General features: G+C 61.3%; 1 protein-coding gene across 3 annotated transcripts in view; it reads left to right on the top strand.

Annotated features, from left to right (window-relative positions):
- LOC128802072 (adhesion G protein-coupled receptor L1-like) overlaps positions 1 to 22,940 on the top strand; it is a 44,833-nt gene that overhangs the window by 17,206 nt on the left and 4,687 nt on the right. For 2 of the 3 annotated variants that reach the window (XM_053968265.1, XM_053968266.1), the window contains exons 5-20: positions 2,800 to 3,597; positions 4,876 to 5,301; positions 5,761 to 5,864; positions 6,669 to 6,854; positions 8,972 to 9,010; positions 9,946 to 10,129; positions 11,550 to 11,672; positions 12,335 to 12,540; positions 13,746 to 13,916; positions 15,114 to 15,323; positions 16,415 to 16,635; positions 17,232 to 17,298; positions 17,681 to 17,772; positions 18,578 to 18,746; positions 19,723 to 19,851; positions 22,756 to 22,852. In XM_053968265.1, coding sequence (XP_053824240.1) covers positions 2,800 to 3,597; positions 4,876 to 5,301; positions 5,761 to 5,864; positions 6,669 to 6,854; positions 8,972 to 9,010; positions 9,946 to 10,129; positions 11,550 to 11,672; positions 12,335 to 12,540; positions 13,746 to 13,916; positions 15,114 to 15,323; positions 16,415 to 16,635; positions 17,232 to 17,298; positions 17,681 to 17,772; positions 18,578 to 18,746; positions 19,723 to 19,851; positions 22,756 to 22,852 — 3,222 coding nt within the window. Of the gene's footprint in view, positions 1 to 1,479; positions 3,598 to 4,875; positions 5,302 to 5,760; positions 5,865 to 6,668; positions 6,855 to 8,971; positions 9,011 to 9,945; positions 10,130 to 11,549; positions 11,673 to 12,334; positions 12,541 to 13,745; positions 13,917 to 15,113; positions 15,324 to 16,414; positions 16,636 to 17,231; positions 17,299 to 17,680; positions 17,773 to 18,577; positions 18,747 to 19,722; positions 19,852 to 22,755; positions 22,853 to 22,940 lie in introns of those variants that run through there. The other variant, XM_053968264.1, reaches the window with a different exon arrangement.

Genomic DNA, 22,940 nt, shown 5'->3' with positions numbered 1-22,940 from the left:
CTGAGCTGTGCACACCTGAGCCGTGCACACCTGGGGCTGTGTGCTCACAGGTGCTCGTGCACACCTGGATCCAGTTGCACGTCCAGGTGTGCCCCCTGCACTCGCAGCCCCCGTGCACCCCTGCACACGCGTGTGCAATGGGGCACAGGTGGGGCAGCGCACACACCTGGCCAGGTATGACAGTGACACAAGTGACACACCTGTGTGAGCTTGGGAAGGTGTGACAGTGACAAAAGTGACACACCTGTGTGAGCTTGGGAAGGTGTGACAGTGACACAAGTGACACACCTGTGTGAGCTTGGGAAGGTGTGACAGTGACACGCACCTGTGAGCATGCAGAGGTAACAGCCACAGGTGTGAGCACAGAGCGACACAGGTGTAGCAGCTCTTGCACACCTGTGCAGCCACACCTGAGCATGCAAATGTGCTGCCGCCAGAATGCACCTGTGCACACATGTGCGCTCACATCTGCACACACCTGCACACACACCTGTGCTCACACCTGCGCTCACACCTCCACACACCTGGGCACACACCTGTGCTTACAACCCCACAATCCCCTGTCCAAATGCACGGCCAGGTGAACACGTGCCCCTATGCAGGTGTGCACAGGTGTGTGTGACTGCACAGGTGTGTGCACCTCTAGAACTGAGGGGGGTGTGTTCACACCTGTTCACCTGTGCACACATGAACACACCTGTGCTCACAGCTTTGCACACCTGTGCTCACACCTGTGCTCACACCTGTGCTCACACCTGTGCTCACCTGTGCACACACCTGTGCTCACACCTGTGCACACACCTGTGCTCACCTGTGCTCACCTGTGCTCATACCTGTGCTCACACCTGTGCACACACCTGTGCTCACACCTGTGCTCACACCTGTGCTCACCTGTGCCGCCCCGCACACGCGCGTGTCACGGCCCCTCCCCCTCGTGCCACGCCCCGGGCGGGGGGCGGGGCCAGGCCGCGGGGGCGGGGCCAGGCTGAGGGGCCGGGACCCCAGCCCGGGGTCCCCTTTGGGGGGGTGACACGGGGGGGGGGACCGCGGTGTCCCCCGGGGGTCGCAGCCTGGCCCTGCCCCCATGGGGGCCCCACCCCCCCCCCGGCGCAGAGACCCCGCGGGGGGGGCGGGGGGGGGTGGGTTTTGGGGGGGGTCTCTGCTCTGGGGGTCTCCCCGTGTTCCCCCCCGTGTCCCCCCGTGTCCCCCCCTTCTCTCCCGCAGCTCTAACCCCCCCGTTTCTCTCCCCCAGCCTCTCTGCAGCCGCCGCCGGACATTGGGACCACGCGCGACCCCCCAAAACCTCCCCCGTACCCCAAAACCGGGGGGGTCCCCCCAAACCCCCCCTCCCGCACCGGGGGGACCCCCCCGAGCCCCCTCCCCCGTGTCTCCGTCGCGCTCGATCGTCCCTGGCTGTGGGCCCGGGGGGGAGGGGAAGAGCCCCCCCACTTAGGGCCCCCCCGATTTGAGCCCCCCCCCGTTTTAGGGCTCCCCCCAAGGAGAGCTGCCCCTCCACCCTCAGGGTGCTGCCCCCCCCCCCAAATAAAAGGGGGTGCCGGGTTCGCTGGGGGGGGCACGGCCCCCCCTTTTCGCCACTGCCGGGGGACAGTCGGGGTGTCCCCTCCCAGCTCCTCCCCCTTCTGTCCCCTCTCCTCTGTCCCCTCCCCGGATAAGGGTCCCCCTCCCCCCTCCCCGTGTCCCGCTCCCTCCCCCGGGTCCCCAAAATTCTCCCGGGGTTGGGGTCCCCCCCCAGCCCCCCCCGTGGGACCCCCCAGTCGCTGATGAAACGCTTCTCTTTTCTCTCCTCTTCTCGCTGTCCCCCCGTGTCCCCCCCGTGTCCCTCTGTGTCCCCATCCCCCGTCTGTCCCCCTCACTGCCACCCCCTCACTGTCACCCCCCCACTGCCACCCCCCTTGCTGTCCCTCTGTCTCCCATCGCCCCCCGTGTCCCCTGATCTGTCTGTCCCTTCCCATGTCCCCCCGTGTCCCCACTGCCCCCCCCGTCTGTCCCCACCTCTGCCGCTGTCCCCACGCCTGTCGCCGTGTCCGTCCATCCCCTGTCCCCATGCGTGCGTCCGCACGTCCATCCTGTCCCCTGTGTCCCCCCTTCTGTCCCTGTCCCCTCTGTCCATCCCTCTGTCCCGCTGTCTCCCCGTGTCCCCGTCTGTCCCCATGACCGCCATCCCCCCGTGTCCCCCGTCTCTCCGTGTCTGTCACTCTGTCCCTGTGGCTGTCCCCCACCCATCCCCGTGCCCCATCCATCCGTGTCCCCGTGTCTGTCCCCATCCCCGTCCTCCTGTCCCTCCTCCATCCCCGTGTCCGTGTGTCTGTTCCCGTGTCTCTCCCCCGTCCATCTCCTGTCCCCGTGTCCCCGTGTCCTTCTGTCTGTCCCACCCTCCCCATGTCCCTCTGTCTGTCCCTCCCATGTCCCCCATCCCTGTCCATGTCCCACTGTACCCCTGTCCCACAAACCACGCGTGTCCCCATGCCTGTCCCCATCCTCCCCGTGTCCCCATGTCCGTCCCCCCCGTCCCTCCGTCTGTCCCTCCCCGTCTTCCCTTGTCCTTCCCCACTCTTCCCTTGTCTGTCCTCACCCTCTCCATGTCCCTCTGTCCTTTCTCGTGTCCCCATGTCCATCCTCACCCTCCGTGTCCCTCTGTCTGTCCCTCCCTGTGTCCCTCCCCATGTCCCCGTGTCCTTCTGTCTGTCCCACCCTCCCCGTGTCCCTCTGGCCCTCCCCTTGTCCCTCTGTCTGTCCCACCCTCTCCCGGTCCCTCTGTCCCGCCGTGTCCCCCCGCAGTTTTCGTCTGCCCGGGGGTGCCGCAGCGCGTGGGGCCAGCGCTGTCCACGCACGAGTCGCCGCACCAGGCGGGCGGCTGGTGCCGGGACCCGCTGCAGTCGGGGGACCGGCTCTACGTGCTGCCCTGGGTGCCGTACCGCACTGACACGCTCACCGAGTACGCCTCCTGGGCCGACCTGGTGGGCGCCCGGCCCGCGGCCACGCACCGGCTCCCGCACCGCGCCGACGGCACCGGCTTCGTGGTGTACGACGGCGCCGTGTTCTACAACAAGGAGCGCACCCGCAGCATCGTCAAGTACGACCTGCGGACCCGCATCAAGAGCGGCGAGACCGTGGTGGGCGCCGCCAACTACCACGACACGTCGCCCTACCGCTGGGGCGGCAAGACCGACATCGACCTGGCGGTGGACGAGGAGGGGCTCTGGGTCATCTATGCCACCGAGGGCAACGGCGGGCGGCTGGTGGTGAGCCAGCTGAACCCCTACACGCTGCGCCTGGAGGGCACCTGGGAGACCGGCTACGCCAAGCGGGCGGCCTCGGACGCCTTCATGGCCTGCGGGGTGCTCTACGTGGTGCGCAGCGTCTACCTGGACGACGACACGGAGCACCTGGGCAACGCGCTGGTCTACGCCTTCGACACGCGGCGCGGGCGCGGCTCGGCGCTGGCGCTGCCCTTCCCCAACCCGTACCAGTTCGTGGCCTCGGTGGGCTACAACCCCCGCGACAACCAGCTGTACGTGTGGAACAACCACTTCCTGCTGCGCTACGGCCTCGACTTCGCGCCGCTGGACGGCGACGGTCAGCGGGGCCGGGGGTATTGGGGTGCGGGGTTTGGGGTGCAGGGTTTGGGGGGATTTGGGGTGCGGGGCTTGGGGCGTGGCCGTGGGGCTGGGGAGATGGGGAGAGGCCTTGGGGGAAGCGTCTGGGGGAGCCCCGGGGGTCCCGGTTTGGTTTGGGGGAGCCCTGGGGGTCCTGGATTATTTTGGGAGGGCAGCCCCAAATATCTCTGGGGTGCGCTGGGGATCCCGATTTGCCTGGGGGTCCCGGTTTGATTTGGGGGAGCCCTGGGGGTCCTGGTTTACTTTGGGGGTGCAGTCTCACGTACTTAGGGGGAGCCTCAGGCTTTTAGGGGGAGGCCTGGGGCTCCCAATTTATTTTGGGGGTGCAGCCTCAGATACCTGCAGAGGGCCCCAAGTGATTGGGGGGAGCCCTGGGCATTCCCCTTTTTTTGGGGGGGTGCGATGCCTGAGCCCAGAAGGACCCCCATGTTTTTAGGGGGAGCCCTGGGGGTCCCGGTTTGTTTTGGGGGTGCAGCCCCAGGTACCTGAGAAGATCCACAGGTGCTTGGGGGGTCCCTGGGGGTCCCAGATTATTTTGGGGGTACACCCTGAGGTACTTCGGGGGAGCCCCAGCAAGTTGTGGGGTGCCAATTCACCTTGGGGGTGCACCCCCAATGCCCACAGGGAGGCCCAAATGTGTGGGGGAATTCTTGGGGGTCCCAATCTACTTTGGGGGTGCAACCCGAGGTCCCAGAAGGACCCCCAGGTGTTTTGGGGGAGCTCTGGTTCATTCTGGGGCACCCTCCCGATGTTTTGGGGAGCCCTGGGGTTCCAGTTTACTTTTTGGGGTGTCATCCCCACACAGCTGGGGGCAGCCCTGGGGGTCGGGGTTCCCTCTGGGGGGTCCAGGTGAATTTTGGGGTTCAGCCCCGTGGGGGAGCCCGGAGGGGCTGGGTTTGGGGTTTTGGGGGGTCCCTGAAGTGCGGGGGGGAGCCCCGGGGGTCCCAGTTCGCTCTGGGGGTGCCCTAGTTCACTGTGGCGTGGCACTGTGGCCTTGGGGGGACCCCTGGGGGGCCTGGGGTCACTTTGGGGGGACCCCCAACTGCTCGGGGGCACCTCCAGGTTGACTTTGGGGGTCCCGGTGTGCCCCAGTCCCTGGGGGGGGGGGGGGTTCAGGGTCACTTTGGGGGAGGCCATCAGCCCCTCCCCCCCCGTCGGCTGGAGGGGACCCCTGGGGGGGTTCAGGGGGGTCCCCCAGGCCCTGAACCCCCCCCCGCTGTTTTTGTGCCCCCCCTAGGTCCGGTGACGACGGAACCGCCCAGCGCGGCCCCCCCGCACCCCACGGCCCCCCCCAGCTCCGACGCTCCCCCGTACCCCACCCCCACGGCCCGCCGGGGCCCCCTCACCCCCCGCCCCGGGCCCCCCGCGGGCCCCCCCCCGGGCCCCGCCCACAGCGCCGCCACCCCGGGGGGGTCCCCGGGACCCCCCAACAGCGGCCCGGGGGCGCTGCCCCCGCCCCCCTCCGCCTCCCGCCGCCCCCCGGGGGGGCCGGGGGGGGGCTCGGGCGTGGGGCCCGGGGGGGGTGCGGGGTCGGGGGGGCCCGTGGGGGGCCCCGGGGGGGGCGGGGGGCGCCTGTGCGAGGCGCGGGAGGTGCGCAGGGTGCAATGGCCCGCGGCCCAGCAGGGGGCGCTCGTGGAGAGACCCTGCCCCAAAGGGACCCGAGGTAACGGGGGGGACTGGGGGGACTGGGGGGGACTGGGGGGGACTGGGGAAGTGGGGGGGACTGGGGAAGGGGGGGGGACTGGGAGGGATTGGGAGACTGGGGGGACTGTGAGGAATGGGGGGACTGGGGGAGAGTGGGGGGAACTGGGGGGAATGGGGGAACTGGGGGGACTGGGGAACTGGGGGGGACTGGGAGGACTGGGGAGACTGGGAGGACTGGGGGGAATGGGGGGACTGGGGGAGAGTGGAGGGAACTGGGGGGAATGGGGGGAATGGGAGGAACTGGGGGCTCTGGGGGATTTTGGGGGGTTCTGAGGGTCTTGGGGGTGCTGTCCCCTCCCCCAGACATCACCTCCTCCCCATGCCTGCTGGGGCTGGGGATTTTGTGGGGTGGGGAGGGGGCACTGGGGGGGCCAGGGGAGATGTGGGGTCCCTCTGAGCCCTCCCTGTGCCCCCCCAGGCATCGCCTCCTTCCAGTGCCTGCTGGGGCTGGGGGTGTGGAACCCCCGCGGGCCCGACCTGAGCAACTGCACCAGCCCCTGGGTCAACCAGGTGGCCCAGAAGGTACCCAGGGGGACCCCAAAACGGGACCCGCCCAAACGGGGCACCCCCAAACATAAATCCCCCAAAACAAGACCTGCCCAAAAATGGGGACACCCCTAAACAGAAATCTCCCAAAACTGAGACCTCCCCCAGAAATGGGGACACCCCTAAACAGAAATCTCAAAAAATTGGGACTCCCAGAAATGGGGACACCCCTAAACAAAAATCCCCCAAAACTGAGACCCTCCAAAGAAATGGGGATCCCCTCTAACAAGGACGCCCCAGGCAGGAACCACCTAAAATGCAGTTATTCCCAAAACGGGACCCCCCCAGTGAGGACCCCCCCCCACAAATGAGGAAACCCCAAAATTGGGACCTGCCCCAAATGGGGACCCCCCCCCCCCGCCAGACAGGGACCCCCCCAGAGATGGGGACACCCTGACAACGGGGACTCCCCAAACTGGGGACCCACCTGGGGACCTTCCCTGTCCCAGTGACCCCCCCCACCCCGGGACCACCCGAGGGACCCCCCAGGTCCCCTGGGACCCCCAAACCCCTCCCTGGAGGCTCCTGGGGTGTCCCTTCCTCTGCAGGGGCTTCTCCCCATGCCGGGGGTCCCCCAAACCCCCTGGGGGATTTAGGGGTGTCTGCCCTGACCTTGTGGCTGCTCCTCCAGACCACCTGAACCCCCCCCAGATCCCCCAACCCTCCCCTGAGAGACCCCTCAGAGCATCCCCATCCCACAGGGGTGCCTGATCCCGCTCAGGGGGACCCCCAAACACACTGGGGGATATCGGGGACCCCCCTGAGCCTTGGTGCCCCCAGATCAAGAGCGGGGAGAACGCAGCGTCCATCGCGGGGGAGCTGGCGCGGCACACGCGGGGCCCGGTGTTCGCGGGCGACGTCAGCTCGGCCGTGCGGCTGCTGGAGCAGCTCCTGGACATCCTGGACGCGCAGCTGCAGGCCCTGCGCCCGCTCGAGAGGGAGTCAGCAGGGAAAAACTACAACAAGGTGCGGCCCCAAAACCCAAATTTGGGGTTCAGGCCATTGGGGGAACAGGGGACAGGCAGGGGACAGGCAGGGGACAGGGGGACACGGCAGTGGCACGTCATGGACACGCAGCTGCAGGCGCTGTGTCCACTCGAGAGGGAGTCAGCAGGGAAAAACTACAACAAGGTGCGGCCCCAAAACCCAAATTTGGGGTTCAGGTCATTGAGGGGACAGGGGACAGGCAGGAGACAGGCAGGGGACAGGCAGGGGACAGGTAGGGGACATGGCGCTGGCGCGCTCTGGGTGTGCAGCTGCAGGCCCTGCGCCCGCTCGAGAGGGAGTCCGCGGGCAAAAACTACAACAAGGTGCGGCCCCAAAACCCAAATTTGGGGTTCAGGTCATTGGGAGGGACAGGGGACAGGCAGGGGACAGGCAGGGGACAGGGGGACACGGCAGTGGAACGTCATGGACACGCAGCTGCAGGCGCTGTGTCCACTCGAGAGGGAGTCAGCAGGGAAAAACTACAACAAGGTGCGGCCCCAAAACCCAAATTTGGGTTTCAGGTCATTGAGGGGACAGGGGACAGGCAGGGGACAGGCAGGGGACAGGCAGGGGACAGGTAGGGGACATGGCGCTGGCGCGCTCTGGGTGTGCAGCTGCAGGCCCTGCGCCCGCTCGAGAGGGAGTCTGCGGGCAAAAACTACAACAAGGTGCGGCCCCAAAACCCAAATTTGGGGTTCAGGCCATTGGGGGAACAGGGGACAGGCAGGGGACAGGCAGGGGACAGGGGGACACAGCGGTGGCACGTCATGGACATGCAGCTGCAGGCGCTGTGTCCACTCGAGAGGGAGTCAGCAGGGAAAAACTACAACAAGGTGCGGCCCCAAAACCCAAATTTGGGGTTCAGACCTCTGGGGGAGCAGGGGGAAGAGGTGGGACCCCAAGACCCGAGTTTGGGGTTCAGCCCAAAGTGGGGGCAGGAGTGATGGGGACACGGCGCTGTCGCGCTCTGGGTGTGCAGCTCCAGGCGCTGCGCCCGCTTGAGGGGAAAAGTCTACAGCAAGGTGGGACCCCAAAACCGCAATTTGGGGTTCAGCCCAAAGGGGGACTGAGGAGGAACAGGTGGGACCCCAAAACCCCAATTTGGGGTTCAGCAGGTGGGACCCCAAAACCCGGGTTTTTAGGTTTTTTGGTTAATGTGTTAATGGGTGTAGTGGGTTTAGTGTTGGTTAGTTGTTAGTGTTCATTAATTGAATTATTAGTATTTAATTTTTAGTATTCATTATTAGTTAATTATTAGCATTTATAATAATAGTTAACACTATATTATTATTATAACAATTATTATTATTATATTATATTGCAATACTAATTAATTATTAGTGTTTATTTGTTGTTCTGAGGTAGGATTAGGAGAAAGGTAAAGTAGGTTTAAAACTTTAAAAAGGTATAAAGAAAAATTTATTAAATTTAAAATTTTAGTTAGTTTATTATTTGTTAAAGTTTTTTTTTTAGTTTATTTTATTTTTTAGTTTATTGGAGAGAAGTTTTTTTTTTTGTTAATGTTATGGAGATTTTTTTATAAGAAAAAAAGAGTTTGGGAGCTTTGAGCGCCAAATGAGGAAGAGTTACAGCAAGAATTAGCACAAGGTGGAACCCCAAAACCCCGATTTTGGGGTCACCCTATTGGGGGGTGGGGTGACCAAGGGGGAACTCGTGCCTGTGCCCCATTTTGGGGTGCCCCTGCCCCAGAACCTGAACCCTATTTTTCAGGGTTTTGGCTGATTTTTGGGGTTCTGCCCTGAATTTCGGTGTTGTCCTGCCCCAGATGTTGAGGGTCTCCTTTTCTAGAGATCAAACACAGCCTGCCCCGAATTTCGGGGTGCTCCTGCCCAGGTTTTTGGGGTTCCTGTGCTGGCCCCTTCTCCTGTCCCACATTTGGGAGTCCCGTCCCAAATTTTGGGGTTGTTCAGCCCCAAAGGTTGGGGTTGTTCTGCCCCAGATTTTGGGGTTATTTCCCAGATTTTGGGCACTCCCACCCCGGATTTTGGGAGGATCCTGTTGTGGATTTTGGGGTACCCGGTGCAGGTTTTGGGGTCCCACCCCCTCACCTCCCCCATTTTGTTGTCCCCCCGCAGATGCACAAGCGGGAGCGAACCTGCAAGGATTACATCAAGGTGAGGGGGCGCGGCCTGCAGGGGCGTGGCTGTGAGCAATGGGAGGGGCTTGTGTGGGTGTGGCCAGGGTTTGTGGGGCTGTGGGTGGGGCTAGAGCAGCTGGGCATGTCCAGGGCAGCACCATTGAATGGGTGGGGCCCGTGTTGGTGGGTGGGGCTTATTCAGGAGGGGTGGACTCTGCATAGGCGTGGCTTAGGAGAGATGATACATGGGTGGGGCTTTGGGATATGGGTGTGGTCAGCATGGCCGGGGTCTGGGGATTTAGGGAGGTTTTGGGCTGGGTGGGGCTTAGAGATGATGGGTGGAACCTGGAAGGGTGTGTCCCATTGGCGGGGTCTGTCTGGGTGGGTGTGTCGCTGGGGTTGGGCATGGCCACACCCAGGGCAGTGCTGGAGACATGGAGGATGGGCTTTAGTGGGCGGGGCCTGTCCTGGGTGGATGTGGCATTTGGGCGTGTCCCTTGGGCACATCCCTTGGGTGTGTCCCCATGCGTGTCCCAGCTCCACCCCACCCCGCCCATCCTGCAGGCCATGGTAGAGGTCCTAGGGGTTGGGCGTGTCCCTGGGTGTGTCCCTGGGTGTGTCCCTGGGCGTGTCCTCAGGTGTGTCCTGGCTCCACCCACCACCCATCCTTGGTGGAGGCCGTGGGGGTTGAGTGTGCCCCCAGGAGTGTCCCTGGGCATTTCCCCGGGTGTGCCCTGGCCCCACCCACCCACCTGTCCCGCAGGACATAGTGGAGGCTGTGGGGCTTGGGTGTGTCCCTGGGCGTGTCCCTGGGCGTGTCCTCAGGCGTATCCCCCGGCATGTCCCGACCCCACCCACCCCACCCATCCCACAGGCTTTGGTGGAGGCCATGGGGGTTGGGTGTGTCCCTGGGCACGTCCCCGGGTGTGTCCCTGGGTGTGTCCCAGCCCCACCCACCCACCCACCCCGCAGGCCGTGGTGGAGGCTGTGGACAACCTGCTGCGTCCGGAGGCGCTGGAGTCGTGGCGGGACATGAACGGCTCGGAGCAGGCGCACACGGCCACCATGCTGCTGGACGTGCTCGAGGAGGGCGCCTTCCTGCTCGCTGACAACGTCAAGGAGCCCGCGCGCTTCCTGGCCGCCCGACAGAACCTGGGTCAGCCCCGCGGGGACCCTGCGCCCCCCACCCAGACCCCTGTGGCTCCCCTGAGCCCCAAACCCTTCCCTGGGGTCCCCACGGGCCCCTGCTGCCCAGCCTGTCCCCTCCTGGCAGTCCCTGGGGCCTGTAAGAGACCCCAATGTCCCAGTCCCAATATCTGAATATTTCAATGTCCCCATGTCCCAGTGTCCCAATATCCCAATGTCCCAATGTCCTAATCCCGATATCTCAATGTCCCAATCCCAATCCAATCCCAATTCCCAGTCCTAAATCCCAAATCGCCAATCCAAATCCCAAACTGAAATTCACAAATCGCCAAATCCCCAAATCCCAAATTCCCAATACTAAATACCCAATCCCAAATCCCAATCCCAAATCCCCAATCCCAAATTCCCAAATCCCAAATCCCAAAATCCCAATCCCAATCCCAAATTCCCAAATTCCCAACCCCAATCCCAGATCCCAGATCCCAAATCCCAAATCCCAAATCCCAAATCCCCAATCATCCCTGGGACATTGAGGGTCTCCCCTGACCCCTCCCTGGGGTCTCCAGGGGCCTCTCCCACCCCCTGTTCCCTCCCTGGATCATCTCCCACCCCCCAACCCCAGCCTGGGGACCCCCACCCCAATTCCCTGGGCATCGAGGGTCTCCCGTGGGCTCTGTGGGACTCATGCCTTTTCCTGGGTTTTTCCCACATTTTTCTGTGTTTTCCTGTGGTTTTCCATGTTTCCGGGCAGTGCTGGAGGGGTCGGTGCTGTGTCACACACACATTTGACGTTTCCATGTTTTCCCATGGTTTTCCCCCACCTTTTTTCCCATCTTTTCCATGTTTTTTCGATATTTTCCCCCAGTTCTGGAGGTGTCGGTGCTCAACACCAAAAGCTCGCTCCAGGAGCTCCTGTTTTCCATGGTTTTCCATATTTTCCATGATTTTTCCATATTTTCCATGTTTTTTCCCTGTTTTCCCCCAGTTCTGGAGATGTTGGTGCTGAACACCGAGGGGCCACTCCAGGGGCTTGTGTTTTCTGTGGTTTTCCATATTTTCCATGGGTTTTTTCCCATATTTTCTATGTTTTTTCCAGGTTTTCCATGTTTTTTTCATGTTTTTTCCATGTTTTTTCCCTGTTTCTGGCAGTTCTGGAGGTGCCAGGGCTCAACACCAAGTGGCCACTCCAGGAGCTCATTTTTTTCTGTATTTTTCCATATTTTTTCCATATTTTCCATGGTTTTTTTCCCCATATTTTCCATGTTTTCCCTCTGTTTTTGGCAGTTCTGGAGGTGTCGATGCTCAACACCGAGGGTCCCCTCCAGGAGCTCGTGTTTTCCATGTTTTTCCATATTTTCCATGGGTTTTTTCCCCATACTGTCCATTGGTTTTTTCCCGTATTTTCCATGTTTTCCCTCTGTTTTTGGCAGTTCTGGAGGTGTCGGTGCTCAACACCGAGGGTCCCCTCCAGGAGCTCGTGTTCCCGCAGGAGCTGGGGGGTGACGGATCCATCCAGCTCTCGGCCAGCACCCTCAAACAGAACAGCAGGAACGGTGAGGGGGGTACATTTGGGGGTCCGGGGGGGTTCTGGTGGATCTGGGGAGCTTGGGGGGGGGGTTGGGCCACCCAGAGCACCCCCAAATAGAGCAGCAGGAATGGGGAGAGGGACACACTGGGGGGTCTGGAGGGTTTGGGGGATTTTGGCGGGGTTTGGGGGGGTTTTGGGGGTCCTGGGGGAACGGGGGGCACCCTCAGAGCAGCAGGAACACTGAGGGGGGGGGGTCTCATCAGGGGTGGTGAAGGGGATTTCTGGGTGTTTTTGGGGTGTCTTTGGGGTGTTTCTGGGGTGTCTTTGGGGTGTTTTGGGGGTTTTTCTGGGGTGTCTCTCACCCACTGTCTCCCTAAGGGTGGTGAAGGAGGATCTGGGTGTCTTTGGGGTGTTTCTGACCCGCTGTCTCCCCAGGGGTGGTGAAGGGGAGGGCTGGGAATTTTTGGGGTGTTTTTGGGTTTTTTTTGGGGTGTCTCTCACCCTCCATCTCCCCAGGGGTGGTAAAGGGAGTCTGGGTATCTTTGGGGTATTTTTGGGGATGTTTTTGTGGTGTTTTTATGGTGTTTTTGTGTATTTTTTGGGTGTCTCTGACCCGCTGCCTCCCCAGGGGTGGTGAAGGTGGGTCTGGGGTTTTTTGGGGTGTTTTCACATCCACTGCCTCCCCAGGGGTGGTGAAGGTTGTCTTCATCCTGTACAACAACCTGGGGCTGTTCTTGCCCACCGAGAATGCGACCGTGCGGCTCGGGGGGGACGGGGGGCCCCGCGCCCCCCAGCTCGTGGTCAACTCCCAGGTCATCGCCGCCTCCATCAACAAAGAGTCCAGCAGGGTCTTCCTGCGGGACCCCGTGGTCTTCACCCTGCCCCACCTGGAGGTGCGACCCCAAAAACCCACCCAGAACCCCAAAAACCACACCCAGAACCTCAAAAACCCCACCCAGAACCCTAAAACCCCCTGGGACCCTCAAAACTGCACCTAGAGATTCCAAATCCTCAAATCTGGATGCTTTGGGACATCCAAAACTTCACCAGGACGCACCTCAAGGTGTGATGCCCAAAAATCCCTCCAGATCTCAAAAACCACACCCAGGATGCCCAAAATATCCCCTGGACCCCGTGGTCCTCACCCTGTCCCACCTCGAGGTGCAACCCCCAAAAACCCACCCAGAACCCCAAAACCATGTGGGGCCCTCAAAACTCCACCCAGAGACTTCAAATCCCCAAATTTGGATGTTTTGGGACATCCAAAACTTCACCAGGACCCACCTCGAGGTCTTCACTCTGCCCCATCTTGAGGTGGGACCCCTAAAAACCCACCCAGACCCCTCACAACACACCAAGGAGCTGGGAACCCTCCCAGGACACCCCAAACACCGCCCAGAGCCCCCCAGCTCTGGTTCCAGCTGGGAACCACTCAGCACCCCCAAAATCCCACCCAGACCTCCAAACCCACACCTAGAGGCCCCCAAACCTCCCAGGACCCCCCATTTCCCACCCAGACCCCCAGACCAAGAACCACTTTGAAACCAACTTCTCCTGCAATTACTGGGATTGGGCCCCTCACCCTGTCCTTGGGACCCCCTGGGACCCTCTGGGACCCCCATTTTCCCCCATTTTCCCCCATTTCCCCCTCCCCAGACCAAGAACCACTTTGGGGCCAACTTCTCTTTCTGGAATTACTGGGACTGGGGCTCCCCCTCCTCTCTTTGGGACCCCGATTTTCCCCCCATTTCCCTCATTTTCACCCCATTTCCCCCTGTCCCAGACCAAGAATCACTTTGAGACCAACTTCTGGAATTACTGGGATTGGGCACCTCTCCCTGTCCTTGGGACCTGCTGGGACCCTCTGGGACCCCCATTTCTCTCATTTTCCCCCCTTTCCCCCATTTCCCTCATTTCCCCCATTTCCCTCATTTCCCCCATTTCCCTCCATTTCCCCATTTCCCCTCCGATTCCACCTGTCCCAGACCAAGAAACACTTTGGGGTCAACTGCTGCTTCTGGAATTACTGGGACTGGGGCTCCCCTCTCTTTGGGACCCCCATTTCCCCGATTTTCCCTGATTTCCCCCCATTTTCCAGACCAAGAACCACTTTGGGGCCAACTGCTCCTTCTGGAACTACTCGGAGCGCTCCATGGCCGGGCACTGGTCGAGCCAGGGCTGCCGCCTGCTGCGCTCCAACGGCACCCACAGCTCGTGCGCCTGCAGCCACCTGACCAACTTCGCCCTGCTGATGGCGCGCAGTCAGAGCGTGAGTGGCACAGCTGGGCACGGCTGGGCACAGCTGGGCACACCTGGGCACACACCTGGGTACACCCCTGGGCATGGCTGGGCATGGCTGGGCACACCTGGGCACACATCTGGGTACACCCACACACACCTGGTAACACCTGACCAACTTTGCCCTGCTGATGGCGTACAGCCAGAGCGTGAGTAGCACACCTGGGCACACACCTGGGCACACCTGGGTACACCTGGGCATGGATGCATACACCTGGGCATATCTAAGCACAGCTGGGCACCCCCCAGACACCCACAGCTCATGCGCCTGCAGCCACCTGACCAACTTTGCCCTGCTGATGGCGTGCAGCCAGAGCATGAGTGGCACACCTGGGCACACCTGGGCATGGCTGGGTACACACCTGGGCACACACCTGGGCACACCTGGGTACACCCCTGGCCACACCCCTGGGCACACCAGGGCATGGCTGGGTACACACCTGGGCACACACCTGGACATGGTTGGGCATGGCTGGGTACACACCTCGGTACACCTGAGCACAGCTGGGTACATGTGGGACACACCTGGGCACACCTGGGCACATACCTGAGCACAGCTGGGCGCACCTGGGACACACCCCTGGGCACACACCCACACACCCAGTGACACCTGACCAACTTCTCCCTCCTGATGGCACGGAGCCAGAGCATGAGCACGCCTGGGCATGGCTGGACACACCTGGGCACTCCCCTGGGCACACCTGGGACACACACCTGGGACATGTGGGGCACACCCCCACACACCCAGTGACACCTGACCAACTGCCCCTGCTATGGCCCACACACAGAGTGTGACACACCCGGGACACACCTGGGCACACCTGAGAGAGCTGTGACACACCTGGGGTCACCTGGCTGGGGATCCTGGTGGTTCCTGTCCCCTCCTGGTGGCCCCTGTCCCTGCCCATGCTCATGTCTGGATCCCATGACCCCAAATCCCCCCCAGAATTCCCATTTTTTCCCCCGTTCCCGCAGTTCCCGGGGCAGCTGAACAAGGTGCTGCTCTTGGTGATCACCTGGGTGGGGATCCTGTCCCCTCCTGGTGGTCACTGTCCTCTCCTGGTGGCCCCTGTCCCCTCCTGGTGGCCCCTGTCCCTGCCCATGCCCGTGTCTGGATCCCATGACCCCAAATCCCCCCCGGAATTCCCGTTTTCCGTCATTTCCGCAGTTCCCTGGGCGGCTGAACGAGGTGCTGCTGTCGGTGATCACCTGGGCGGGGATCCTGGTGGCCCTGCTGTGCCTGGGCCTGTCCATCTCGGCCTTCTGCTGCCTGCGGGGGCTGCCCTCGGAGCGCACCACCATCCACAAGAACCTCTGCATCAGCCTCTTCCTCGCCGAGCTCCTCTTCCTCGTGGGCATCGACAAGACGCAGTACCAGGTGGGGCTGGGACACCTGGCGCTCTGGAGGGGCAGCCCATGGCATGCTGGGAGCCCTGAGGGACAATGCCTGGCACACCTGGGACCCCTCGTGGCACACCTGGGACATCCCAGGACACCTCTGAGACGCCCAAGGGACCACCCGTGGCACCACGGGACCCTCACAGCACACCTGGGGCTGCCCATGGCACACCTGGGACACCTGGGATCCCCAAAGGACCACCCATGACAAAGCTGGGACATCCCAGAACATCCTATGGCACATCTGGGACCCCCATGGCACCACCCATAGCACCCCTCTCGCTGTCCCCATCCCTGTCCCTGTCCCCGCCCCTGTCCTGGTCCCTGTCCCTGTCCTGTCCCTGCCCCTGCCCCTGTCTCTCACCCACTGTCACTGCAGGTTACTTGTCCTATCTTTGGGTGTACCCCACTGTCCCTGTCCCCACAGTGTCCCCATCCCCACAGGTGGCCTGTCCCACCTTTGGGCTGTCACTGTTCCTGTCCCATCTTTGGGCAGTTCCTGTCCCTGTCTGTGTCCCTGTCCCTGTCCCTGTCCCTGTCCTCACATTGTCCTCACACTGTCCCCATGCTGTCCCCACTGCAGGTGGCCTGTCCCACCTTTGGACAGTGGCTGTCCCCACACTGTCCCCACACTGTCCCCACACTGTCCCCATGCTGTCCCCGTGCTGTCCCCGCACTGTCCCCGTGCTGTCCCTGCCGCAGGTGGCTTGTCCCACCTTTGGGCACTCCCTGTCCCTGTCCCTGTCCCTGTCCCCGCGCTGTCCCCACACTGTCCCCGTGATGTCCCTGCCGCAGGTGGCTTGTCCCACCTTTGGGCACTCCCTGTCCCTGCGCTGTCCCTGCACTGTCCTCACACTGTCCCCGCAGTGTCCCTGCCACAGGTGGCTTGTCCCACCTTTGGGCACTCCCTGTCCCTGTCCCTGTCCCTGTCCCTGTCCCGTCCCCGCGCTGTCCCCACACTGTCCCCGTGATGTCCCCGCCACAGGTGGCTTGTCCCACCTTTGGGCACTCCCTGTCCCCGCGCTGTCCCCACACTGTCCCCACACTGTCCCCGCACTGTCCCTGCTGCAGGTGGCCTGTCCCATCTTCGCGGGGCTGCTGCACTATTTCTTCCTGGCGTCGTTCTCGTGGCTGTGCCTGGAGGGCGTTCACCTGTACCTGCTGCTGCTCGAGGTGTTTGACAGCGACCCCGCGCGCCGCAAGTACTACTATGCGGGGGGGTACTGCTTCCCCGCCGTCGTCGTGGCCGTGGCCGCCGCCGTTGACCACCGCAGCTACGGCACCGACCAGGCGTGAGCGGAGCGGCGGGGCAGGGCGGGGCAGGGCAGGGGCGGGGCTGGACGGACCCAGGACATGGCTTGGGTGTGGCTGGGGTGTGGCCAGGCTGGGACTGGGAGGGGAAGGGCGGAGCAGGGGCGGGGAAGGGTGGACCCAGGACATGGCTTGGGTGTGGCCAGGGTGTGACCAGGGTGGGGCTGGGGTGTGAGCAGGGTGGAGCAGGGGTGTGGCCAGGGTGTGGCCAGTATGTGAACAGCGTGTGGCTGGGGCGTGGCTGGGGCTTCCCCCATTGGGAGTGACTGGGTGTGACTGGAAGGGCTGGGGGCATGGCCTGGTATAGGGGGTGTGGCTCAGGCTGGGGGCGGGGCTTCCCCGTTGGGAGTGACAGGTGTGGCTGGGGGGGCTGGGGGCATGGCCTGAGTCAGAGGCGTGGCTTGAAGCAGGGTGGGGCCACAGGTGGTGCTGTGGCACTCCCCAGGTGTGGATGGGGGCTCTGGGGGAGGGGCTTTGTCAGTGGGGGTGGGATCTGATCCATGGGGGTGTGGTCTCACCTGGCAAGAGCGTGTCCTCACGTGGTGGGCGTGTCCTGACGATGCCCCACCCCTGGCAGGTGCTGGCTGCGGGTGGACAATTATTTCATCTGGAGCTTCATTGGGCCTGTGGCCTTCGTCATCCTCGTACGCCAGGGCTTGTGGGGCTGGGGGGGTTTTGGGGGGCTGGGGGACCAGGGGTGGACCTTTGTCATGCTCATATGGGGGGACTGGGGGGCTCGGGGGGATCTGGAATGCACCTTCCTCATCCTCATCTGCGGGCTGGGGCAACCCCAGGGCTGTGGGGATCATGCCATGGGACAGCTGTGGGGTCTCACAATGGGTCTGGGGTCCCCCCCTGGCTCTGGGATCCTCCTGGCTCTGGGGTCCCACAATGGCTCTGGGGTTCCCCCTGGCTCTGGGCCCCCCCCATGGCTCTGGGGTCCCCCCATGACTCAGGGCCGGTCCCACGGTGGCTCTGGGTCCCCCCCGGCTCTGGGTCCCCTGTGTCTCACCTGGGGTCCCGCAGGTGACGCTGGTGTTCCTGCTGGTCACCCTGCACAAGATGCTGCGCAGCTCGGCCGCCCTCAAACCCGACTCCAGCCGCCTGGACAGCATCAGGTGGGGACCCCAAACGGGACCCCACAGGGAAAACCCCAAACGGGACTCCAAAGAGGGAACCCCAAACGAGACCCCAAAGAGGGAACCTCAAATGAGACCCCACAGGGGGAGCCCCGAATGAGACCCCACAGGAAAATCCCAAATGGGACCCCAAAGAGGGAACCCCAAACGGGACACCAAAGAGGGAACCCCAAATGGGACCCCACAGGGGGAACCCCAAAAGGGACCCCTGTGCTGGTGGGGACTCTGAACGGGGGGAATGGACCCCAAATGGGACCCCTGAACTGGGAGGACCTGCAAAGATGGGAGGGACCCCAGATGGGCCCCCCAGTGGGCACCCACAAATGGGGGGACCCCAAATGAGACCCCTGAGTTCCGGGGGCCCAAACGAGATCCCAAACAGGGGGAATGCAAGTGGGACCCCCAAATGGGGGCATCCCAAACAGGACCCCCAACAGGGCAGGGAGGGACCCCCAAAATGGGGCCCAGCTCCCTTAGAGCTCCCTGGTCCTGGGTGCTGGGGATCCCAGTCCCTCCCAGTACCCTCCCAGTGCACCCAGTGTCTCCCAGTAGCCTCCAGTCCCTCCCAGTATCCTCCCAGTGTCCCCCCAGTGTCTCCCACTGCCTTCCAGTCCCTCCCAGTTGCTCCCAGTCCCCTTCCAGTGCCTTCCAATGCCCCCCAGTACCATCCCAGTCCCTCCCAGTCCCCTCACTCAGGATCACTGGGTGCCCCACTGCTCCCCACTCCCGTCCCAGTGCTCCCCAGTCTGTCCCAGTGCCCCCAGCTGAGTGGGGTGCCCTGCAGGTCGTGGGCGCTGGGGGCCATCGCGCTGCTGCTGCTGCTGGGGCTCACCTGGGCCTTCGGCCTCCTCTTCGTCACCCGTGAGTCCGTGCTGACGGCGTCGCTGTTCACGGCCTGCAACGCCCTGCAGGGCACCTTCATCTTCCTCTTCCACTGCGCCCTCCAGAAGAAGGTACTGGGAGCACTGGGAGGCACTGGGAGGGACTGGGAAGCACTGGGAGGCACTGGGACACATGGAGATTGTGGGTGAGGGACACGGAGAGGGCACATCGGTCAAGTACCTTCATCTTCCTCTTCCACCAGATGAAGGTGCGGGAGGAACTGGGAGCACTGGGAGGGCATTGGGAGGGACGGGGACAAACTGGGAGAGACTGGGGAGGCACTGGGAGATAGTGGGACCCTCAGAGATCAGGAATGAAGGGAGAACACGGCATTGGCACCTTCATCTTCCTCTTTCACTCTCCAGAAGAAGATCTGAGGGGCACTGGGAGGGACTGGGAGGGACTGGGATCCTCACAGAGCATGAATGCAGGGCACTGGGACGGACTGGGGGGAACTGGGAGAGTGGGACCCGAAGAGACCATGAGCAAGGGGACTGGGAGGGACTGGGACAGAAATGGGGCGCTACTGGGTTGTTACTGGTGGGCCCAGTTGCACCAGGGGCTCAGGAGGGGTCTGGCACTGGGGGCACTGGGAGGTTACTGGGGGTTGCTGGGGCTTACTGGGGTGAACTGGTGTGTTACTGGGTGGTTATTGGGGCTTACTGGGGTGAACTGGTGTGTTACTGGGTGGTTACTGGTGTGGTACTGGGGGTCACTGGTGTGTTACTAGGGGTCACTGGCATGAACTGGTGTGTTACTGGGTCCTACTGGGTGTTACTGGTGTTAGTGGGTGTTACTGGTGTTAATGGTATTACTAGTGTTACTGGTGTCAGTGATGTGTTACTGGGTGTTACTGGTGTGCTACTGGGTGTTACTGATGTGTCACTGGTATGTTACTGATGTGTCACTGGTGTCATTGGTGTGTCACTGGTGTGTCACTGGTGTGTTACTGGTGTGTCACTGGTGTCATTGGTGTCATTGGTGTGTTACTGGTGTCACCAGTGTGTCACTGGTGTGTTACTGGTGTGTCACTGGTGTGCTCCCCAGGTGCACCGGGAGCTCAGCAAGTGCCTGCGGCACTCGGGGTGCTGCCTCAGGGGCCCCCCCGGGACCTCCCTGGGCGCCCTCAAACCCTCGGCCGCCCGCGCCCACCCCCGGTACTACAGCGGCACCCAGGTGGGGACCTCAAAACCATCCCAGAAACACCACAAAACACCCCAAAAACATGCCAAAACCATCCCAGAAACACCCCAAACCATCCCAGAAATACCAAAAAAACCCACCCCAAAAATCTCCCCCTTAACCCCACCCTGGTACTACAGAGGCACCCAGGTGGGGAACCCCCCAAAACCCTCCCCTGGACCCCCAAAACTTTCCCTGGGACCCCCTTTCCCCTCCCAGCAACCCCAAACCCAGACTTGGTACTGCAGCAACAACCAAAAATCCCCCCCTGATAGGACTGGGTGTCTTTGAGGGACCTCTCACAGAGACAGGGGGCTTGGGGAGACCCCTCAGAGCCCCATAGCTCTGAAAAATCCCAAATCCCAAAAAATCCCAAATCTCTCACAGAGATAGGGGGCTTGGGGAGACCCCTCAGAGCCCCATAGCTCTGAAAAATCCCCAAAAAATTCCCCAAAAATCCCAAATCTCTCACAGAGATAGGGGGCTTGGGGAGACCCTCACAGCCCTATAGCTCAGACACCCCCAGAGACACCCCAATCCCGTTAACACCTATCCAGAGACCCCATATGGGACTGGGGAAGGTCTCTGGGCAGTGTTTATGGGATTTCCAACTCCTGTTTCTCTCCCTTTTCCTGCTCTTTTTTCTCCTCACATTTCCCACCCTGTTTTTTTTTTTTTTTCCTGCGCTTTTTCTTTCCTTTTCCACCGCTTTTTCTCTTCACATTTCCCACCCCTTTTTAGTATTTTCTCTTTCGTTTCCCACTCTAAACCAGTCTGTGAGTGCCAATATCACCATGAACATGGAGGTTAGGAAGGAGAAAGAAGGACAGGGCACACCCAAATCCCTCCACTCGCCTTTCCCCACCGTTCTCTATTTCATTTTCCCAACATCATTCCCTCACAATTCCCACTCTTTTTCCTTTCCTTTTTTCCACCCTTTCCCCTCACATTTCCCACCCTTTTTCCCCTCACAGTTCCTGCCCTTTTCCCCTCATGTTTCCCAACCTTTTCACCACACGTTTCCTTCTCTTATTCCCATTTCCTGCCCTTTCCCCCCTCACATTTCCCACCACTTTTTCCTCTCACTTTCTCCACCTTTTTGGCCTCACGTTTCCCTCCCCTTTTCCTCCTCACATTTCCCACCCTTTTCCCCCTCACATTTCCCACCCTTTTCCCCCTCGCATTTACCAACCTATTTCCATTCACGTTTCCCGCCCTTTTCTCCTCTCATATTTCCCACCATTTTTTCCCTTACCTTTTCCACCCTTTTTTCCCCTCAGGTTTGCCACTCCTTTTCCCTTCACATTTCCCACCCCTTTTCCCCTCATATTTCCCACCCTTTTTTCCCCTTACAGTTCCTGCCCTTTTCCCCTCATGTTTCCCACCCTTTTCACCACACGTTTCCTTCTCTTATTCCCATTTCTTGCCCTTTCCCCCCTCACATTTCCCACCACTTTTTCCTCTCACTTTTCCCACCTTTTTGGCCCCATGTTTCCCGCCTTTTTTCCCCTCACACTTCCCACCCTTTTCACCTCACGTTTCCTGCTCTTATTCCCTTCACATTTCCTACCCTTCCCCCCTCACATTTCCCACCACTTTTCCCCCTCACATTTCCTGTCCTTTCCCCCTCACATTTCCCACCCTTTTCCCCATCACTTTTCCCACCCTTTTTTCCCTCATGTTTCCCGCCATTTCCCCCCTCACATTTTCCACCCTTTTCCCGCTCACTTTTCCTGCCTTTTTGTCCCTTTACATTTCCTGCCATTTTTTCCTCTTACCTTTCCCACCCTTTTCCCCCCTCAAGTTTCCAGCCCTTTTCCCCCTCACATTTCCCTCCCCTTTTCCTCTCACTTTTCCCGCCCTTTTCCCTCCTCACATTTTCCCCCTTTTCCCCCTCATGTTTCCTGCCCTTTACCCCCCTCATATTTCTCACTGTTTCCCCCTCATGTTTTCCACCCTTTTCACCACATTTTTTTCTTCTCTTATTCCCATTTCCTGCCCTTTTCCCCCTCACATTTTCCACCCATTTTTCCTGACCTTTTTCCCCTCACATTTTCCACCCATTTTTCCTGCCCTTTTCTCCCCTCACGTTTCCCACCCTTTTCCCCTCACATTTCTTGCCCATTTCCCTTCACAGTTCCTGCCTATTTACCTCTCATGTTTCCTGCCCTTTTCTCCCCTCATATTTCCCTTTTCCCCTCACATTTCCCATCCCTTTCCCCTCCCTTTTTCTACCCTTTCCCCCTCAGGTTTTAAACACTTTTCCCACCACTTTTCCCTGCCCCTTTTCCCCTCTTAAATCCTGGGGCTACCACACTCCCCTCATCACTCTTGTGTCCTGTCAGTCACTCTGAGGGGCTGATCCTGCCTGTCAATCACTTTTATTCCTGCCTGTCAATCAACAGAGGCCACCTGTCAATCACTCCAGTCCTGCCTGTCAGTCCCACACACCCCCCCAGACCCCTCAGAGCCCCCTGATCCGCCGTAGACCCCCAAATAACCCCCCACACTCATGCCCAGCACTACAGCAGCACCCAGGTTGGGACCCCCAACCCCCCCAAATGACCCCTCACCCCAAAAAAGGCCAAAGCCCCCCAAACCCACTCCACACCCAGGATCCTCCCCATGGCACCCTCAAATCCCTTCAGACCCACAAATCCTCCATGACAGACCCAGACCATCCCCCAGATGCAGGTGGGCCCCCTCCAGACCCCCCAAATCTCCTTGTGGCACCCCAAGATCCCCCTGTGTTACCCCAAAACCCCCTGGACCCAAAACCTCCCTCAGACCCTACCAGGCTGTGGGTGCTGGATGTGGGGACACCTCGGGGCTGTTCCGGGGTGTCTGGGAGGGTTTTGGGGGGGTCTGGGGGTCCCAGCCCCACCGTTGTGCCCCCAGAGCCGGATCCGGAGAATGTGGAATGACACGGTCCGGAAACAGACGGAGTCCAGTTTTATGGGAGGGGACCTGAACAGCACCCCAACCTTGAACCGAGGTGAGGCACCCCCAAAAAACACCTCAGGACCCCCCCTACCCTGAGTGGAGGTGAGACCCCTCCCCAGAGACCCCAGAGACCCCCGGGA

This window comes from Vidua chalybeata, chromosome 33 (genome assembly GCF_026979565.1).
Source record: "Vidua chalybeata isolate OUT-0048 chromosome 33, bVidCha1 merged haplotype, whole genome shotgun sequence".
Lineage (NCBI taxonomy): Eukaryota > Metazoa > Chordata > Aves > Passeriformes > Viduidae > Vidua > Vidua chalybeata.
The sequence above is the reverse complement of the archived record's forward strand: the minus strand, read 5'-3'. Positions and strand labels throughout refer to the sequence as shown.